This window comes from Leucoraja erinacea, chromosome 12, assembly GCF_028641065.1.
Source record: "Leucoraja erinacea ecotype New England chromosome 12, Leri_hhj_1, whole genome shotgun sequence".
Lineage (NCBI taxonomy): Eukaryota > Metazoa > Chordata > Chondrichthyes > Rajiformes > Rajidae > Leucoraja > Leucoraja erinaceus.
In genome coordinates, this window is record NC_073388.1 from 32777821 (window position 1) to 32799798 (window position 21978).

The 21978-nt window shown below is 41.1% G+C and overlaps 1 protein-coding gene across 3 annotated transcripts in view; it reads left to right on the plus strand.

The window, feature by feature from the left end:
• diaph2 (diaphanous-related formin 2) overlaps positions 1-21978 on the plus strand; it is a 567387-nt gene that overhangs the window by 93638 nt on the left and 451771 nt on the right. For all 3 annotated transcript variants that reach the window (XM_055643895.1, XM_055643898.1, XM_055643897.1), the window contains exon 5: positions 1069-1177. In XM_055643895.1, coding sequence (XP_055499870.1) covers positions 1069-1177 — 109 coding nt within the window. The remainder of the gene's footprint in view (positions 1-1068; positions 1178-21978) is intronic.

Below are 21978 nucleotides of genomic sequence, written 5' to 3' on the forward strand. Positions count from 1 at the left end.
GAGGTTAATTATCTTCTGATCTCCTGGGCATTCTCCTTAAACCACAGTTGGTGTTTTTTTGGAAAGGAAGAGTGTCTTGGGTGCTTATTATGATGGACTTTAGCACAAATCTTCAAATTCTTCCTGCATTTTTTCTCATTTTTTCAAATCACTGCCCACATCTGACCTCCCACTCTTGCAGTTACCATCTGCCCAATGTGCAACATATCGTAGGTTTCTAAACCCAGTATTCCTGCACTAGCAGGCTCGGATTCAGGTGGTTGATGGCGTGGCCTTGGGCAGAAAAGCAGGTAAATAATTAAACCCTACATCACTCCCACTCAAAAATATTGCATCATCTGTCTTGTTGAAGAGTGTAAAGATGCAATTGAAAAGACAGAGGAACATCATTAAATTATTATAGTTTTGAAAATTAAAGCTGTATGTTCATCTTGATTTGATTGTCATTGCTGTTTATGTTGTTTTCAGTAAATTACTTAACGTGAAATAATCTCCAATAGTGCATGGTATCTCAGTTGACATATCCTTCAACTGTTTTTTCTTGAAAGTAATAAATATTTGTTCTTATTCAGTTAAAATTAAATGAAATTTGTTTACAAAAAATACATACTGTGTCACTTAAGCAAATGTTTTTTTTGTGTAACTCGATTTGCCAGAAGTTGAAAATAATAATTACCAACAAATAACATTTTTCTAAATAGAATCTGTTACAGATATTTATGAAATCACTTAAACCTTTACTCTGTTACTGTACTGGATTTTGCTTTCACCCTTTGATATGTTTGTAGTCATTTATTTTTTAATGCATTTAATCTTAATAACACAACACAATATTGATATCCAACTGTATTGTTCTACTGTTTTTCTTTCTGTGAATGTGAGCTGTGGAATTACTTTTACTGATTTAATTTAATTGATCCTTTTTAAATCATCCTGAATGAATTTGAGTGTAGCAGTGCAATAAACACAGTAATTGATTTATTTTGAAAATCTGCAGTAGCTGAGAAGAATTAAATTGGAAATTGGCTTTATTTGCACGCTAATAACACATTTTCAATAATCCTTTAGCCTTGATAAAATCTTGGAAGCTATAACCACAGCCGCAGAACAGAATAACAGAGAACGATTTGCACCGATTGTTGAAGGACTGGACAATCATGAAGCACTTCAATTGCAGGTGAATATCTATTACGCCATTCAGTTTGTCTTCATTGGATTTAGCATTAAATGGAACTAAATGTGGTCTTGCTGCATCCTTATTCACTCGGTCCCTGGTGATTCATTTGAAGCATTACATGTACGTCAGCCATAATAATCCAGTTTCCTCCATTAGCCTGATTTTATATGAACAGAACAGTATAGAGGAAACTTAAGATTTTTGTTTAGCACCTACTTGCTAGATTATAAATTACAGTGTATGAGAAGTCCTAGTTTAGTATCCATGTTCTATCATCTCTGCACAATGGAGTGGTGCTCAGCTCCGCTAAGTTTTGGATAAATCACATTTGAAGAGTTTCTTTGATTGTCAAATTCAAAGTTTCAGTAAACCAACCAACATAGTGCCCAGGAAGGAACTGCATATGCTGATTTAATTCAAAGATAGACTCAAAATGCTGGAGTAACTCAGTGGGGCAGGCAGCATCTCTGGGGAGAAGGAATGGGGGACGTTTCGGATCGAGACCCTTCAGACCTTCTTTGTCATGAAAGCTGTAAATTTCAGTATCAATTCAAACATTTTCACCGGGGACCATTATTTTGGGGTTCATACATTGTTATTTGGGATTTTCAAATCCTAGAATCATAGAATTGTGAGCATGGAAATAGGACATTCAACCCAGCTCATCCACATTGACCAGTGGGCATGTTTTTATATTCATCTCATTCACAGCTCTTGGTTCATAGCTCTCCATGCCTATGTGATTCAAATGCTCATCCATACATTTCTTAAATGCTGTCAGTGACCCATCTTAGGCAGTGAATTCCAAGTGCGTATCACATTGGATGACGCAATGTCCTTCATATCCGCTCAAAATCTCTTCTTTCATCCTCCTTATCGTGAATCTATGTCCCCTAGTTTTATCAACCTCTTATATGGGAAAAGATTTTTGCAGTCAATCCTACCAGCACTCCTTATAATTTTACATACTTAGTAACATTCCCCTTTAACCTCCTTAACTGTCCTTGATAAAGCTATTTTCTCTTAGTCCTGTTTTTCAAAGCGATCATTATCATTTCCGTGAGAATCTTTTCTCCAGTATATCTTTACCAGCTCAAATTTTACTTAATATGGTTCACTGCACAGGGAACATGAGATGCTTCCTTTTGGATGTTGGAATATTTTTCCTAATTTGGTGAAAATGTGATGATAATGTATTTAATAATGTAATACAAGCTGCTGTTCTGTGATTTTACAGAAATCCACACATGTGGATGTAATTCTTGATGTCACCAAAAAAAACAATGGAATCTTCTGAACAGGAATGACATTTGCTTTATTTGTCAACTGTGAACTAGTGATCCAGTATTTGAATTAAATGTGGCATTTATAAAAACACTTATATATATATATTTTTTGCCTTTGGATGATGAAAGTATGTTCTTTTGGAGACAGGATGGATAAGGTCTTGAAGTAAGATTTGAGGAAATCATTTGTTAAATTGTGAATATATTTTCAAGGCACTTCATCACAGTTTTTTTCATATTCATCAGCGTGAAGAGTTGATTTTTGTGTGGCAATTGTTTATATGTTAATGTTGTCCAAAATGTAGTTTGTTCAAACCTTCTTTATTTTGATGAAATAAAGATCAGACTTATTGTCTGAATATTGAACAGACTTTATTTTCTTATCAGAATGAATTGCGCATTAGATCTGTGCGAATACCATTGTTTTGCTATATATATGATTTTCAGTATGTCAATGTTTTAATCTTGATATAGTCAGGAAGGAATGCTAAACAAGCATGTAACCAGAAAAAGGCATTTTACCTATTGAGTCCTCTAATTTGGTTTTCTCTTTCATGAAAACTTATCTTAACATTAAACAATAGAACAATTGGAGATCGTAGAGCAAGAAATGGATTTACGAAAGGTAAATCATGTCTGACGAATCTTATAGAATTTTTCGAGGATGTAACTAGTAGCGTGGATAGGGGAGAACCAGTGGATGTGGTGTATCTGGACTTCCAGAAGGCTTTCGACAAGGTCCCATATAAAAAATTAGTATACAAACTTAAAGCACAAGGCATTGGGGGTTCAGTATTGATGTGGATAGAGAACTGGCTGGCAAACAGGAAGCAAAGAGTAGGAGTAAACGGGTCCTTTTCACAATGGCAGGCAGTGACTAGTGGGGTACCCCAAGGCTCAGTACTGGGACCCCAGCTATTTACAATATATATTAATGATCTGGATGAGGGAATTGAAGGCAATATCTCCAAGTTTGCGGATGACACTAAGCTGGCGGGTCCTTGAGGAGGATGCTAGGAGACTGCAGGGTGACTTGGATAGGCTGGGTGAGTGGGCAAATGTTTGGCAGATGCAGTATAATGTGGATAAATGTGAGGTTATCCATTTTGGTGGCAAAAACAGGAAAGCAGACTATTATCTAAATGGTGGCCGATTGGGAAAGGGGGAGATGCAGCGAGACCTGGGTGTCATGGTACACCAGTCATTGAAGGTAGGCATGCAGGTGCAGCAGGCAGTAAAGAAAGCAAATGGTATGTTAGCTTTCATTGCAAAAGGATTTGAGTATAGGAGCAGAGAGGTTCTACTGCAGTTGTACAGGGTCTTGGTGAGACCACACCTGGAGTATTGCGTACAGTTTTGGTCTCCAAATCTGAGGAAGGACATTATTGCCATAGAGGGAGTGCAGAGACGGTTCACCAGACTGATTCCTGGGATGTCAGGACTGTCTTATGAAGAAAGACTGGATAGACTTGGTTTATACTCTCTAGAATTTAGAAGATTGAGAGGGGATCTTATAGAAACTTACAAAATTCTTAAGGGTTTGGACAGGCTAGATGCAGGAAGATTGTTCCCGATGTTAGGGAAGTCCAGGACAAGGGGTCACAGCTTAAGGATAAAGGGGAAATCCTTTAAAACCGAGATGAGAAGAACTTTTTTCACACAGAGAGTGGTGAAACTCTGGAACTCTCTGCCACAGAGGGTAGTTGAGGCCAGTTCATTGGCTATATTTAAGAGGGAGTTAGATGTGGCCCTTGTGGCTAAGGGGATCAGGGGGTATGGAGAGAAGGCAGGTACGGGATACTGAGTTGGATGATCAGCCATGATCATATTGAATGGCGGTGCAGGCTCGAAGGGCCGAATGGCCTACCCCTGCACCTAATTTCTATGTTTCTATGTTTCTAAATTCTCCTGGATCATAGAGAATAATTGATCACAACTTCAAAATATTAATCATATTTCATAGTCGTCACACTTAAATCTGCCAATTCCAGAGCTGTTTGTGTATCATTTTAACAAGAAAAAATGTATTATGTTTTGTGAAGTACTTTGTTGTCCATGTCTATTGCACTAATTTTCAAATTATATATTTATTTTTGCTTTAAATAATTTAATACTTTTTTGGGGACTTTTGCTAAGCCCCAAGCATAATCGCTAAATGTTCCGCTTGCTAATTTGGCATTTCTAGCTATGATTATATTTGTTTATATACTTTATTCATCTCTCATACTTTTATTTTCCTTTTGGGGATAAAATAAATACTGTTGTTTATGCTACTTTTTGTCCTTTAAAACTTTGATAACATAACTTTTTAAGTGATCTGGAAAACATCAGTTTGACTCCCCATGGATGTTGTTTTCAATACTATCTGTTTTGTCTCTGAATTTCAGCTTGCCTGCAGTATTTTACATGAGTACAAAGCAGCAGTATTATTTTTGAAATCAGTATTCCATTTGCATTTAATATTCTGAACACGATTCCCTCCAAATTCCGAAACTGACTACCTTGTTTTGAGATAATTAGATGTCTTTGAGTGATTTCAGTGCTTAATGATTTTGACTAATAGGCTTCACATGGGAAGATGGCTGCAATGAATGATCAATAATCACATCTAAATTCTTTTAATCTTGATTATTATAGTTAATTTATGGTATGTGCATGTTTTTTATTCTTCATTCCAAACTGAATTACTCTGTATTTATCCAAATTAAACTCCATCTGCCGCACCTTACCCTGTAAATTTAAATAATCTGAATCCCTTAGACAACTTTAATTCCCTGCACGCCGCTAGCTGGCCATATTGCTCTGCATTATAAATACATTTTACAGCATGATGGAAGATGTGCAACATTTTATGAAATGCTACTGGCAGGGAACCTATAAAGGACCTCTGTAATATATTGTGAAGTAACATTTCAAAACTAAATTAAGTTGGAATGATGAAGTTTTAAAAAAAAACTGATTCTGCAATCAAAAAATGCTGGTTATTTTGAGACAAAATCTGCAACTAACTCGGTGCCACCTTTTTTTTTGTCCCACTGAACTGATAAAATAATTCATGTTAATATGGCTTAGATTTTCCTGAGGTCCCATGTGTGAAAGACATAATTTCCCCTCCTTTCAGGACGGTTTGGTGCTTAACGCAAGCACTTACGTGTGGGGACATGTATGATGAATCTGGCACATTATACCTGTCATAGAAACAGACATTTTATTCATGTTTTTGTTAATAAATGGCTATGTAGGACAAAGGATAAGTAAATCCATTTTTGAATTGAGTTCACTTAATTGTTCTAAGTTATTATTCCTTTTTAATTATTTAGAGTATATAATTTGAAGATCATTGTGTTTTTTAACAACCAGCTAAGTAAAATACTGTGAGTGGGAGAATTCCAAAACCTTAATTTTTAGATTGTTTCCTAGTCTACCTCAGGTACTTCATAGTGCTTTTATATGTTTTCCTTGCTGATGTCTGTGCTGTGTATCCTTTGTGTTCTAATGTTTATTTGAGCTGATTGGAGCCATCTTATGAAATAAGTAGGTACGTTTACACATAGCCGTTCCATATCTTTTTCAGCTTGTCCTAAAATCATTTGTAGCCAATGAAGCACGTGAAAGAAATAGCTGTTATACTCATGTATGACAAATGACAGCCACTCTCACAAAGAGCAATTGAATAACAATAACAATATCATTTTTTTCAGTGATGCTAATTGAAAAAATAATGTTGGTGTTAACAGTGGATATATCACTGGCTTATTTTTGAAATAGTCCAATAGGACACTTTGTGGCTACGGGAGAGAGCAGATGTAGTCTCGGTTTTATATATGATTCAAACAATGGCACTTCTGATAGTGAAAATCACATTTAGGATCTATGTAGGAAAAGTGAATATTAATATGAAATAAACTATTTCAAAATACTGATATTTGAGAAACCCTTAACACAGTGAAATTGAGACTTGCCATAGCTTGAAATTTGTATTGAAAATTACTGCAGAAGGTTGCAACTTGTTTGTACAAAAAAGGTATTTGTGCTGACAACTAAGAGCATAGCAATAACAATTAGTGCAATATGCTCATACAGTTATATTATGTCAACTTTCCTTAAATATACTATTTATAGAAATAACAATGAACTATTTTAATTACTCTGATTTTCCCATTTTAAAACTAACTAATGTACATCAGGATGTTTCACATTTTTCTGCCAATTAAACATTTTAATAAAACAATTAGACCCCCAGATATTCAATTGAAGGTTATTCTAAACCAACTGGAGAAATCCACAGCTATTTTCAAGTGCTTGGCAAGAGTAAAAATTACCGCACCTGCCATTGAAACTGATAATGACTAGCAACTCATCCATGAAAACATAAATTAAGGAAATGTCCAAAAGTTTATATTAAAGCTTATTTGAGTGTTGAAGCTTAATAATTGCTTTTGGCATGATTCAGTTATGCTGCATGGATCTTCCTTATGAGTGCAATTAGTTGCACTCGTTCTTGGAGTATTATTTTTTACTTATCTCCATGGTACCGGTGATAGCAATGTTCGTACATTAAGTAGAATACTCGTATTCTAAAATAGGACGTACATGGTAAATGGTAGGGAATTGAAGAATGTAGGTGAACAGAGGGATCTGGGAATAACTGTGCACAGTTCCCTGAAAGTGGAATCTCATGTAGATAGGGTGGTAAAGAAAGCTTTTGGTGTGCTGGCCTTTATAAATCAGAGCATTAAGTATAGAAGTTGGGATGTAATGTTAAAATTGTACAAGGCATTGGTGAGGCCAATTCTGGAGTATGGTGTACAATTTTGGTCGCCTAATTATAGGAAGGATGTCAACAAAATAGAGAGAGAACAGAGGAGATTTACTAGAATGTTGCCTGGGTTTCAGCAACTAAGTTACAGAGAAAGGTTGAACAAGTTAGGGCTTTATTCTTTGGAGCGCAGAAGGTTAAGGGGGGACTTGATAGAGGTTTTTAAAATGATGAGAGGGATAGGCAGAGTTGACATGGAAAAGCTTTTCCCACTGAGAGTAGGGAAGATTCAAACAAGGGGACATGACATGAGAATTAAGGGACTGAAGTTTAGGGGTAACATGAGGGGGAACTTCTTTACTCAGAGAGTGGTAGCTGTGTGGAATGAGCTTCCAGTGAAGGTGGTGGAGGCAGGTTCGTTTTTATCATTTAAAAATAAATTGGATAGTTATATGGATGGGAAGGGAATGGAGGGTTATGGTCTGAGCGCAGGTATATGGGACTAGGGGAGATTATGTGTTCGGCACGGACTAGAAGGGCCGAGATGGCCTGTTTCCGTGCTGTAATTGTTATATGGTTATATTTGTGTATATGTTCTCTCTCGCATAGTTATTTGGATCATATATTTCCTTTTTTTTAACGACATTTCAGCCCCAAAAAAAACACGTGGGGGTTTGAAAAGTAATCAGGTAGAACACATAACCTTTCCTTCTATATTATACTTGAAGTGAAATAGCAAAGCCTGGGACAGTTTAAGAAGCAGTGTTGTTCAGGGCATTTGACTTTCTGTCTGGTAGCAGCTGAAAGATGCAAAAATCAGAGAGTTTTGCCACTGGGCCAAAATTGCTCCAATTTGATAAGTTCCATAATTATTGCATGGACAGAATTTGTAAATGTTTTGTTCTAATATATTCCAAATTCATGTTGGTGGCTTTTTTTGAATGTACAGCCAGTTAAGAATAGAAAACATGCAATTACAGTTAGATTTTGTGTTTAACTGTATTTTTGTGAATATGTTTCTCAGAATAGGTATGAACTTTATTTAGACTTTAAGTGATTATTGTGCTTCATCATTTTTGCTTCAGCTGCAATGTTATTGACGTTCTGTTACGTTCTGCTCCAAGGTGACCACCCTAGATTCTATACTTGTACTTGTAACTGAAATCCCTCATCCCTGATCAATCCAGTAAATGTTTCCTGTGCCCTTCTCACTCTCCTTAAAGTACATGACCAGAATTAGTTATAATACGCAAATTGTGATCTAATAGTTAAAAAAAAATGATTATTGCCTCTCCATAAGTCGATACTTCATCTTGCAAAGTCCAGGATACCATTATATTAATCATTTTCCCAGCCAGCTTTGATGTCTAAAAGGATTTATGTATAAATGTACCTGGTCTGTCTCGATTAGAATTGTGCCATTTAGTTTTTATTGTATCTTTGTTCTTCCTTCCAAATTATATCTGCATAAAATCTAACTTGCTGCAAGTTAAATTTAACAAATGGATTGAAATTTGTAACTATATCCTCTGTTATAGTACCCCTATTCTCCTCACTTAACTGAATTCTTGAGCTATATGTCATTTGTACATTTTGAATTTCACTTAGTGTCTGATGTCTACATTATTAACATACATCAAAAATCAGCAGCTGGCCCAGCACTGAGCTTTTAAGAGAAAATTTGTCTATCACCTCCCAAGTCCAAATGACAGCTATTTACAAGAATTATCTGTTTTTGGACTTTGTTACTGCTGGTTCTCGTGGATCTTTTACATTTGACACCTGACAGCAGCATGCTTTGGACAAGATCAACTCTGGGTTATGGAGGTGACTACCTCTTTATTCAAGGTCGGTGGTAAAAGCTGTTGCTTTTTGGATTGTGGACAGAAGGAAATTAATGGGGCAATTGTGTTGAACTACACGTGTTACAAAAGCATAAAATGTTGAAAATTCTCAACACAACAAGATGTCTGTGGAGAGAGTGATGGATGGAGACACGGGCAACGGGCTGAATTGTGCAATCCTACATTTGCCTGCCAGTCATCATTTGATTGTAGCTGCAGCAGGATGATTGGTAAGCCTGGCGACCTTCTGACTGATCCTATTGCTGATCTTGCGGTGGATTACAATCTGCTTGCTGATCATAGGTGTATAGAAACATAGAAACAAATAAAATAGGTGCAGGAGCAGGCCATTCGGCCCTTCGTCCCTACACGACCATTCAATATGATCCAACTCAGTATCCTGTACCTGCCCTCTCCATACCCCGTGATCCCTTTAGCCACAAGGGCCTCATTCAACTCCCTCTTAAATGTGGCCAATGAACTGGCCTCAACTACCTTCTGTGGCAGAGAATTCCAAAGATTCACCACTCTCTGTGTGAAAAATGTTTTTCTCATCTCGGTTTTAAAGGATTTCCCCCTTATCCTTAAGCTGTGACCCCTTGTTCTGGACTTCTCCAACATCAGGAACAATCTTCCTGCATCTAGTCTGTCCAACCCCTTAAGAATTTTGCAAGTTTCTATAAGACCCCCCTCAATCATCTAAATTCTAGCTAGTACAAGCTGAGTCTATCCAGTCTTTCTTCATATGAAACTCCTGCCAACCCAGGAATCAGTCTGCTGAACCTTCTCTGTACTCCCTCTATGGCAATAATGTCCTTCCTCAGATTAGGAGACCAAAACTGTACGCAATACTCCAGGTCTGGTCTCACCAAGACCCTGTACAACTGCAGTAGAACCTCCCTGCTCCTATACTCAAATCCTTTTGCTATGAAAGCTAACATACCATTCGCTTTCTTCACTGCCTGCTGCACCTGCATGCCTACTTTCAATGACTGGTGTACCATGACACCCAGGTCTTGTTGCATCTCCCCTTTTCCTAATTGGCCACCATTCAGATAATAGTCTACTTTCCTGTTCTTGCCACCAAAGTGGATAACCTCACATTTATCCACATTATACTGTATCTGCCATGCATTTTCCCACTCACCTAACCTATCCAAGTCACCTTGCAACCTCCTAGCATCCTCCTCACAGCTATCACTGCTCCCCAGCTGATGTTGCATTCAATTCCCTCGTCCAAATCATTAATATATATTGTAAATAGCTGGGGTACCAGCACTGAGCCTTGTGGTACCCCACTAATCACTGCCTTCCATTCTGAAAGGGACCCGTTTACTACTATTCTTTGCTTCCTGTCTGCTAGTCAGTTCTCTATCCACATCAATACTGAACCCCCAATACCGTATGCTTTGAGTTTGTATACCAATCTCTTATGCGGGACCTTGTCGAAAGCCTTCTGAAAGTCCAGATATAACACATCCACTGGTTCTCCTTCCTCCACTCTACTAGTTACATCCTCGAAAAATTCTATAAGATTCGTCAGACATGATTTACCTTTCATATATCCATGCTGACTTTGTCCAATGATTTCACCACTTTCCAAATGTGCTGCTATCCCACCTTTAATAACCGACTCTAGCATTTCCCCCACTACCGATGTTAGACCAACTGGTCTGTAATTCCCCGTTTTCTCTTTCCCTCCCTTTTTAAAAAGTGGGGTTAAATTAGCTACCCTCTAATCCTCAGAAACTACTCCAGAATCTAAAGATTTTTGAAAAATTATCACTAATGCATCCACTATTTCTGGGGCTACTTCCTTAAGTACTCTGGGATGCAGCCTATCTGGCCCTGGGGATTTATCAGCCTTTAATCCATTCAATTCCACTTCCCGACTAACCTGGATTTCACTCAGTTCCTCCATCTCATTTGACCCCCGGTCCCCTGCTATTTCCGACAGATTATTTATGTCTTCCTTAGTGAAGACGGAACCAAAGTAGTTATTCAATTGGTCTGCCATGTCCTTGTTCCCCATGATCAATTCACCTGTTTCTGAGAACAAGGGACCTACATTTGTTTTAACTAATCTCTTTCTCTTAACATATCTAGAAAAGCTTTGGCAGTCAGTTTTTATGTTCCCTGCCAGTTTTCTTTCGTAAGCTATTTTCCCTTTCCTAATTAAGCCCTCTGTCCTCCTCTGCTGGACTCTGAATTTCTCCCAGTCCTCTGGTAGGCTGCTTTTTCTGGCTAATTTGTATGCTTCATCTTTTGTTTTGATACTATCCCTGATTTCCCTTGTTATCCACGGATGCACTCCCTTCCCTGATTTATTCTTTTGCCGAACTGGGATAAACAATTGTTGTAGTTCATCCATGCAGTCTTCAAAAGCCTTCCATTGCATATCCACCGTCAACCCTTTAAGAATCAATTGCCAGTCTATCTTGGCCAGTTCACGTCTCATACCCTCAAAGTTACCTTTCTTTAAGTTCAGAACCCTTGTTTCTGAATTAACAAAATCACTCTCCATCCTAATGAAGAACTCAACCATATTATGGTCATTCTTGCCCAAGGGGCCACGCACAACAAGACTGCTAACTAACCCTTCCTCATTACTCAATACCCAGTCTAGAATAGCCTGCTATCTCGTTGGTTCCACTACATATTGGTTTAGAAATTCAATTCAATTCAATTCAATTCAACTTTAATGTCATCGCACAAATACAAGTATCAGTACAACGAAATGCAGTTTTGCGTCAGTCCGTAGTAGTTGTACATAAAGAAAAACAAAAAAAATAGAAAGAGGGAAGATACAGAATAATCAGGAAATACAGAATGATTAAACAAAGGGGACGGAGGGACCAGAGAAATCTATCGTCGGGACTCCGAGTTCAGCAGTGTGATTGTGTTGTTGTAGAAGCTTTTCCTCATCCTACTAGTACGTGACCTGAGGCTCCTGTACCGCCTCCCTGATGGGAGGAGGGCAAACAGTCCATGGTTGGGGTGTGAGGGGTCTTTGATGATCTTCCCAGCCCGTCTCAGACACCGTTTTCGGTGGAGGGCATCCATGGCAGGGAGCGGGGCACCGATGATGTGCTGCGCGGTTTTCACCACCCGTTGTAGTGCCTTCCTGTCCGCAGCAGTACAGCTGCTGTACCATACCGTGAAGCAGGTGGTCAGGATACTCTCTATGGTACAGCGGTAAAAGTTGGTCAGGATCTGGGGGGACAGATGGGCTTTCTTGAGCCTCCTCAGGAAGTAAAGGTGCTGCTGTGCCTTTTTGATCAGCTTGGAGGTGTTGAGGGACCAGGACAAGTCCTCCGAGATATGTACTCCGAGGAATTTATAGCTGGAGACGCGCTCCACCTCAGTCCTGTTTATATGGATGGCGGTATGACTGCCTCCTCTGGTCTGCCTGAAGTCAACAAGTCAAAATCTATCCTGCATATATTCCAAGAAATCCTCATCCTCAGCACCCCTGCCAATTTGATTCACCCAATCTATATGTAGATTGAAGTCACCCATTATAACTGTTTTACCTTTGTTGCACGCATTTCTAATTTCCTGTTTGATGCCATCCCCAACTCCACTCCTACTGTTAGGTGGCCTGTACACAACTCCCACTAGCGTTTTCTGCCCCTTAGTGTTTCGCAGCTCTACCCATATCAATTCCACATTCTCCAATCTAATGTCCTTCCTTTCTATTGCGTTAATCTCCTCTCTAACCAGCAACGCTACCCCACCTACTTTTCCTTTTTGTCTATCCTTTCTGAATATTGAATATCCCTGGATGTTCAGCTCCCAGCCTTGGTCACCTTGGGGCCATGTCTCTGTGATCCCAACACTATCATATTTATTAATAACTATCTACACATTCAACTCATCCACCTTATTACGATTGCTCCTTGAATTGACACAAAGCCTTCAGGCTTGTTTTTACAACTCTTAGCCCTTATACAATTATATTGAAAAGTGGCACTTTTTGATTTTTGCCCTGGATTTGTCTGCCTGCCACCCACTTTTATTTTTCACCTTGCTACCTATTGCTTCTACCCTCATTTTACATCCCTCTGTCCCTCTGCTCATGCTCCCATCTCCCTGCCGCATTAGTTTAAATCCTCCCCAACAGCACTAGCAAACACTCCCCCAAGGACATTGGTTTCATTCCAGCCCAGGTGCAGACCATCCTGTTTGTACTGGTCCCACCTCCCCCAGAACTGGTTCCAATGCCCTAGAAATTTGAATCCCTCCCCCTTGCACCATTTGTCAAGCCACATATTCATCTGCAATTTCCTCCTATTTCTACTCTGACTAGCACGTGGCACGGGTAGTAATCCAGATTATTACATTTGAGGTCCTACTTTTAAGTTTATCTCCTAGCTCTCTAAATTCACCTTGTAGGACCTCATTCCGTTTTTTACCTATATCGTTGGTGCCAATGCGCACCACAACAACTGGCTGTTCACCCTCCCCCTCCAGAATGTTCTGCAGCCGCTCAGTAACATCCCTGACCCTTGCACCAGGGAGGCAACATACCATACCTGAGTCTCTTTTGCGGCCGTAGAAATGCCTATCTATTCCCCTTACAATTGAAGCCCCTATTACTATTGCCCTTCCACTCTTTTTCCTCCCCTCCTGTGCCGCAGAGCCACCCACGGTGCCATGAACTTGGCTGCTGCTGCTGCCTTCCCCTGATGAGCCATCTCCCCCAAGAGTATCCAAAATGGTATATCTGTTTCGTAGGGAGATGACTGTAGGGGACTCCTGCACTACCTGCCTACTGCTACGCTGGCTAGTGGCCTCCCGTTCCCTTTCTGTCCGCTTAACTTTTTCTTGCGGTGTGGCCAACTCACTGTACGTGCTATTCACAACTTTCTCAGCATTGTGGATGCTCCAGTATAAATCCAACCGCAGCTCCAATCGTTCAATGCGATCTGCCAGGAGCTGCAGCTGGACACACTTCCTGCACACGTAGTCACCAGGGACACCGACCATATCCCTGATCTCCCACGTGTTGCAGGATGAGCAAACCATGGGGCCGATCTCAACTGACATGGCTTACCCCCAAATTCAATCAACTCACTTACACTATAAAAATCTTAATCCTTTAAAGTGTACCTATCCTTTAAAGTGTACCTGGTATACAAGTGACCACGCATCATGTGCTGATAATATTAACAATAAGACATTTGTAATTTCCCCTGTAGGATAAGTGAAAATCTCATGACATTCTGGGTTTTGCTTACATGGAACCAATACCCTACAGTCATCAGCCCAATCCAGGAAGCAATAAACGGGACTGGGGAGGGTTTCTACTCCAGCCATGAAAACCTTGGCATTTGGCACTGAGGGAGATAAACTGATCTTCCTCAGTGACCTCAATGCCATCGACCGTAAAATTGTCAAGATCTGCACTTTCTCGCTTCAAAGTAATAAATCAATACACCTCATGGCAACACTCTTAATGCAGGAGCTGGGACCTGCTTTTATAACTGAGCAAGAGTTGGCAAGCATGTCTCCACACCAGAGCTCAGCCTCTGAAGATGCAGTTGTTGACTGCAGTTGATGATGCTTTATTATGTGCATCTTTGGTTGCAGAGTTCCAATGATGATGACTTGTTCAATGAAAGGGATAAGAAAGTGGACCATATGCAAAGCAACTGCAAACCAAAATCCTCAACCCCATCCTTTCCCCACTACACAAAACAACTCCTGACAATAAAGATCCAGGCCAAGATTGGAATAAGTGGACCACTTTTGTTTATCTATGGGTCCTTGTAAACAGTCCAGATGATCATGGTGGAATTTGCCATTTCCTTGAAGACGAGGAAATGCAGATGCTGGCATCTTGCATAAAACGTAAATTGCTGGAGTAAATTCATAGGAATAAATATCACCAGCAACTTGTCCTGGACCACCCATATTGAAGCAATAGCCAAGAAAGCACACCAGCGCTTCTGGCAGGCAGGGACTTTATTTGTTGGAGTGCATGAGGATAAAGGATGATCTTATGGAGTGTATAAGTTCACGAGGGGAACAGATAGGGTGGATCTATAGGGTCATTTAGCCAGGGCAGGGGAAACAAGAACCATAGGACATACGTTTAAGGTGAAATCTAAGGGAAAGATTTAATTGGGACCTGAAGGGCAATATTTCCACAGAGGGTGGTAGGTATATGGAACAAGCTTCCAGAGGTAGTTGAGGGAGGTACTATCACAACATTTAAAAAACACTGGACTAAGTGGGACCAGTCACACAGAGGCCCGGTCCCCCACTGCAACCCATTCCTCAACGCAATATTTCTCCACTCACCCATTCCCCCAACGCAACCCATTCCGCCAATGCAATATTCCACCACTCACCCAAAGCTCCTAACTGCACAGGGGCGGGTGTGCAGGCGGAGCGGTTGTGGGGGGAAGGGGTGTGTGAGCGGGGGGAGAGGTGTGCGGGCGGGGTGGTTATGTGGCCGGGATCAGTCTCCGCATTCCGCTTGGCGACATCTCTGACTGGGCTGGGCTGGGTCTCCCATGCTGGACTGGGTCGGGTCTCCGATGCTGGGCTGCTGCTTGGGTCTGGGCTGCTGCTTGGGGCGGGGCTGGGTTGCTTGGGGCTGGGCTGCTTAGGGTCCCACCGAAAGTCCAGTTGGAATCGTCCACCAGCCACCCTTAGCTCCAGTAACGATGCAATGGCGCAGGAAGGGGCGGACTGTTTCGGGGAGTGACGGGGAAGAGACTAATCCATACGGTGCAGACTGGCAGGAGAAGAGATCGATCTGCGCACGCATGGTTTTTAAGATTTTTAAACCTTGCTAACTTTTACGACATTCAACCGATCGGAACAAATCTTGGCGCACTCACAGTACAGGAGAACTGCGAGTGAACTTGCAAAAAATCGTAGCTCTATTGCAAACTTTGTGCAAATAGAAAGACCGCCAAACCGGAAGATTACAATATCAGAGTTTTAGTTATGTACTAGACCAAGTGCAGACCCGTTGGGTCTGTTCCCCCAACGTACGGTTGTGGGGGGGAGGCGGCATGCAGCGTCCCACCCCCTAAATCCCCCCCCCCCCCCCCCCGCACTCATGCTAATTACCACCCTTGATATTATATTAATATTATTAATTTGCTCCTTTTACCCCATAACCACCCTCTCTACTGACGCATAGCCCCCAACTTGCAGTCACATCTAGAGAGGGGAAGGGGGGGAGGGAGATAGAGAGTGAGGGCAGAGAGAGAAGGGGCAGAGACAGGGAGAGAGAGACACACAGAGAGAGGGGCAAGAGGGATAGGGGGGTTGGGAGGAGGAGAAGAGGGGGGGTGGGTGTGGGGTGAAAGGTGGGGGAGGAGGGGAGGAGAGAGAGAGGGTGAGAGTGAAGGGGAGAGAGAGGGCGTGCTGAGGGGTAGAGGTGGGGAGCAGGGAGGGTGGAAGGAAGAGGGTAGGGTGTGTGGAGGGGAGGAGGTTTAGGGGAGGAGGGAGGGTGGGGGAGGGGATGGAGGGGGAGAGAGAGGGAGGGGAGTGGGGGAGGAGAGACGGGAGGGGAGAGAGAGAGGGTGTGTTGAGAGGGGGGTGAGATGTGGGGGGGGGGAGGGGGGGGTGGGGGGAGGGGGGGAGGCAGAGGGGGGGGGCGTGGGGGGTGGGGGGGGGGGGAGAGGGGAGGGGGGGGGGAGGGGGGGGATGGGGGGGGGGGAGGGGGGGGGGGGGGGGGGGGGGGGGGGGGGAGGAGGGGGGGGGGGGGGGGGGGGGGGGGGGGGGGGGGGGGGGGGGGGGGGGGGGGGGGGAGGGGGGGGGGGGAGGGGAGGGGGGAGGGGTAGAGGCGAGAGAGGGGAAGGAGTTAGAGAGAGAAGGGTGGAGAGAGGGAGAGAGAGAGAGGAAGGGGGGAGAGAGAGAGAGAGAGAGAGGGATAGGGGGTTGAGACGGAGAGAGAGAGGGGGAGAGGGGGGGGGGGGGGGGGAGGGAGAGAGAGAGAGAGAGAGAGTACCTTTTTACTTCAACCCAAACAACCATTTGCAGGCAGTGCTTTTTTTCGTCCAACTAACCATATATTCATTTTCAAACCACATTATGGGTACTCACAGCTGTGGAGATATTTGTTCAGTGTCATTCAGAGCTCTGATTGAGGCACACCACTTCCAGAGACTGATTGAGGCACACCACTTCCTGGTTTTATAGTCCCTAGCAGCAGAGAGAATGGGGAATTGTGTAAAAACATTAATATCTCCGTCATATTTCATCAATGGGAAAAATCCTCAGGACACATGCGGCGAAGGCGAGCTCTGAGCAAGGTGGCCAAAAATGACGGCCGTAGGTGGCGGCGTTCTCTCGGAAATCGCAGCACAGATCGCCAAAACCGGTCAAGAACAGAGTTTTAGTAATATAGATAGGTAGATTTAGACAGGTACTAGAATACAATAGGTATAGAGGGATATTGGCCAAATGCAGCAGGTGGGAGTAGTGTAGATAGGGTGTGTTCGTTGGTGTGGACAAGTTTGGGCGAAGGGCTGGTTTTCACCTTTATGACTATGAATCTAAGTAGATTGATTCAGGATAAGGAGGTGAAAGGTTGCCACAGACATATTAGAATGGAGCTTTGATTACAATCACATCAGTTGTGTTTGTATTAAATGCCAGAGCAGGCTTGAGAGGCCAATTGGACAAACCTTGTCCTGGTTTGTATGTTTGGAGACTTGGGCTATTTAGACAGCGAGAGGGGGAAGTGACCTCCTTATCAACTAGTGGGAATCTTTGCAATTGACCAAACTGGAGGAGGAGCATCTGGGTTGATACAGCAAATTTCAAATTTCCTTTGGATGATATAGAACTGTGGCAAGAGCATTATCTTCCTTTTTACACACCTGACCATGTCAAACACCACCCATCCCATCTATTGCAGATACTGTCAATTTCACCTGAGCCCCTTCAGAACCCACTGGACCAGACCAGCCTCGACCACAGTAGAAGGGAGGGGTAGTTAGCCACATCCACTACTGCTAATTACTCGCTTAACATTTTTTTTTTCATTTAAAATATGACTGATTCATCATACTCCGACTGGGAGTTAATTATTACCCAATGTAGGTAACATTTCCATTCCTTATATTTCATATCACTTTCTTTATTTTTGAAGGAAAGTAATCAGCATTTGATAAGGAACAAGATGATGGTTGCCAATACCCATTTCTTAATTTCATATGCCTGTAGTCCTTATACATGAGTGGAGCAGGATTTTTTTGTATGATTTATTATATATTCTTCAATGAAAAGGTTAACCAGCAACCTATTTTCAACTAACTTGCCTGGCATTTTTTTTTCAATTAAGAACAGCTAATGTGTTAAAGTAACCTTTACATCATTCTATTTGCCAAATATGAAGCAACTACTACTCGGCTGCATTGGAATTTATTTTTGGTAATGGATTTGCTGAAGAGGGGCGGTACTTTCAAACTGCTGCATGAAACCACATTGTGGTGCCAATTATGCTCAAAATCAGTAAAATCAGTCTGTCTTCCTATGTAAAAAGACCACATTAAGAGATAAAGATGGGCATTCATCATCTAATTTTTGGTGATGATCACTACTACTTGATTGAAAACCAGGATTGTAACATTTCATAGAAACATAGAAAATAGGTGCAGGAATAGGCCATTCGGCCCTTTGAGCCAAAATCAGCACCCCCTTCCTGCTTTCTCTACATATCCCTTGATTCCATTAGCCCATATTCTCATCATATAATCATATTTTTCATTAAACGCATTAATCTAAATGGAAAACTAAGTTTACAATTAATTCTAGTCTTTGAAAACTAGAATTTCAATTCTAGTTTCAAAACTCAATTCTCTACTCTTATCCCCAATTCTGGGCAACGGTCAGTAACTTGAAACATTGTTTTTTTTTTCTTTTCAACATTGGTTGAGTTCTTCTGTTAGATACATGCATCAAGACATCAACATTTGTCTAATAAACAAATGTCCTTTTTTTGTCTATCCCTGGCTGAAAATCAATAAATAATTTAGAGATGTACTTTCAAGGTCCATGTTCCTATTTTTTTGTCTGTAGATTACTTAAGCACTGTTCCCCAAACTCCTTTCAGAAAAAAATATTTTATGTTCTTGCATCGTTGTTATGCTCTCAGTCCAAACTGAGCCAGAGACCTCACTGCTGCTTCCTGCTTCCCTACTCAGCCTGACGCCTTTCCCCCATAACCGATCTGTGTACACAGAAAAATCTTGCTGGAGGCCAACCTCTAGAAGAGGAGACCATGCTAGGTCATGATTGATTGAGCTCCCTTTGCCATGTCCAGAGAGTGCTGAAGGACCAGCTTTGCCTGCGAGTGGGTGGTCAGAAGGTTTGTGCTGTGTCTGAAGTTGAAGTATCATGATCTCCCTGCCTTGTGACCCCTGGCAGTTTGATGATGTGGCTCAGTGTTTTGGATTGATTTTGCATTAAAACTGGTGAGAGTTAAAGATGAGCAAGAATTAAGAAACAGCAAGGAGAGAGAAAGGAAAATAGATGGTCTGTGATGTGATGGATGCTAGGAGGGATGGAATGACAAATACATTATAGTGAAAGTTGAATTAATATGGTATTGGAATAAGAAATTAGGTTGGCGTTCAGGCCTTTCGCTTGTTAGAAAGAAGACCCCTTAGTTCACCTCTGTTGCCTTGCCCTAAATATGTCCTTGCATAGTCCAATGACATGTCACAACTTGAAACATGAACTCTCTTGCTCATCATAAATCCTTCTTGATTTGTGGAACAGTTCCTTTTTTTTCCTTTCAGTTTTTCAACATCTGCAATACATTGCAAGATTTCAGAGCAGGACACATCAGGGAACAAAGTGAACAAATGCCAGAATGCTGTACCATATGCATTGATATTGGAATTAGGTTTTCTATTTGAAGGTGGTGTAGAATTTACTTATCAGCTGCAATGAAAGCTATTGGTAATGAAAATAATTACTGTATATTTTTTTCTCCATTACTCCCAAGATTGGGAAAGTTCAAAAAGTTCTGCACTAAGTTTGATAATGTAAGTACTCAAAGATGCATATCTTTAAAACTGTTATTAGTGCTTCTTAGCATTAGGTAGAGGAAACAAATGTTTACTTTGCAGACAACATTTAATAATTGCTGTTGAGAAGTTAAGGGTAGAACGTTGCTCAGAAATGAACTTCCAGACCTCATCATGAAATAGCTTGCCTAAATTAATTGTATAAGATCACGTGAACTGAAGTTTGGTTTGGGTTATCAGTAGTTGAATAACTGGTGTAATTCAGTTTCTTCAGAGAAATAGAAAATAAAATAAAAACAAAGAACAGATTCATTATAGCTTCATACATCTGAGCATTTTGTAATCATATATAAAAGTTACTTTTTACCTCCGTTTTTCTAAAAATATGAGTTGTGAAATAATGAATGTTGAACTTCATTTTTTTCTTGATGGGAAAACATTCACAATATACCAACCTTTTTTGTGAAAATGTCATGCTTAAGTTGCTTCCATAGAAGCTTAAATACCATAAACAAAGAAGTCGTGTCATGAAAAGGTTTTGTTTTCCCTCTAAATTCCCTATAATAATTTTCCATTTAAATTACACCGAGCTAATGACTACAAAAAATATTGTTATCAGAACTAATTATTTTTTTAGCCTTTTATTTAATTTTATTTCAATGTCTCAAGAAATCTGGAGGTGCCATTAATTGCACTGTTGCTGTTGTTTGCCCCTTTGAAAGCTGTTCTTCCCATCAGTAACCAACCAGGTATACTTGTTAGTGTGGACAATGATAAATATTCTTAAGGTTTTGTTGAGTTTAATTGGAATAGTTCTGAGCCTCAAAGTTCAAAGTGGGAGTGACACCCAGACAGGGAATTAAAGTGATAGGTGACTGGGAACTGTAGACTACACTTGTGGACTGGAAAGCCACTAGATCTGTTTTGGAAATTGTTCAGCCAATATTTTGGTGAGCATTGTCCAGTGTAAAAGCATCCACATTATGAGTAAGCAAAACAAAAGAGCATGAAAATGCATGAAATGCATGCAAACAGCTGTTCCACTTAGGAAGAGAGTTTGGGACTGAACAGTGAGAAATAGTAAGATTAAATGAGCTTACAAGTTTGAAGTTTAATCTTTATTTTATGAGGAGTTACGATGAGGGATTACGTGAAGAAGGCCGGCAGCCCGCATGCGTGTCAATCGTCAAAGCAGCGGAGTGAAATCACAGATAGTAGCAGTTGACCTGAACATAGTAAGATTAGAGAGGACTCCAACCTACCAGATGACCTTTATAATATGAGGGTGGGAGCGGTGGGCACGTAATCCCTCGTCGTAACTCCTCATAAAATAAAGATCAAACTTCAAACTGGTAAGTTCCCGTTTAAACTTACTATTGTATTTCGGAATCACGTGAGTGACTACGTGAAGACTTTGAAGCTCTGTGATTTCATGCCGGAAACGAGTCCAAGCGTCACACACTGCACCAATTGACCATGGATGAGTGAGAATGATTTAAGCATTCAGACATGACGAGATTGTTAAAAATAATGCTGATGCTTTAATCATCAAAAAGAAAAATTAATAGTGACCCCTCCTGTCCTGGGGGGGAAACTGTAAGACAGAACTTAAAACAGAGCTGGCAAAGACTCCTGGTTCGGCAATGGGCTTATTGTAAAATCTCTGCAATGTCTGTTCATTGGCCCATCCTGCGGCCGCTAGGATGAGGTCGATGGGGACGTTCATTGCCCTTGCTGCCGACGTAGATGCAGCCCTGGTGGAGTGATATTTAAAAATGTCAGTGTCCACTCCTGCATTGGCCAGGAACTCTTTTAGCCATCTAAAGATGGTTTGCACTGATACCTTTTTGTACGTTATTTTGAAGCTAATGAGTACAGATAACTCTGTGCCTCTAAGGATCTTGATGACCTT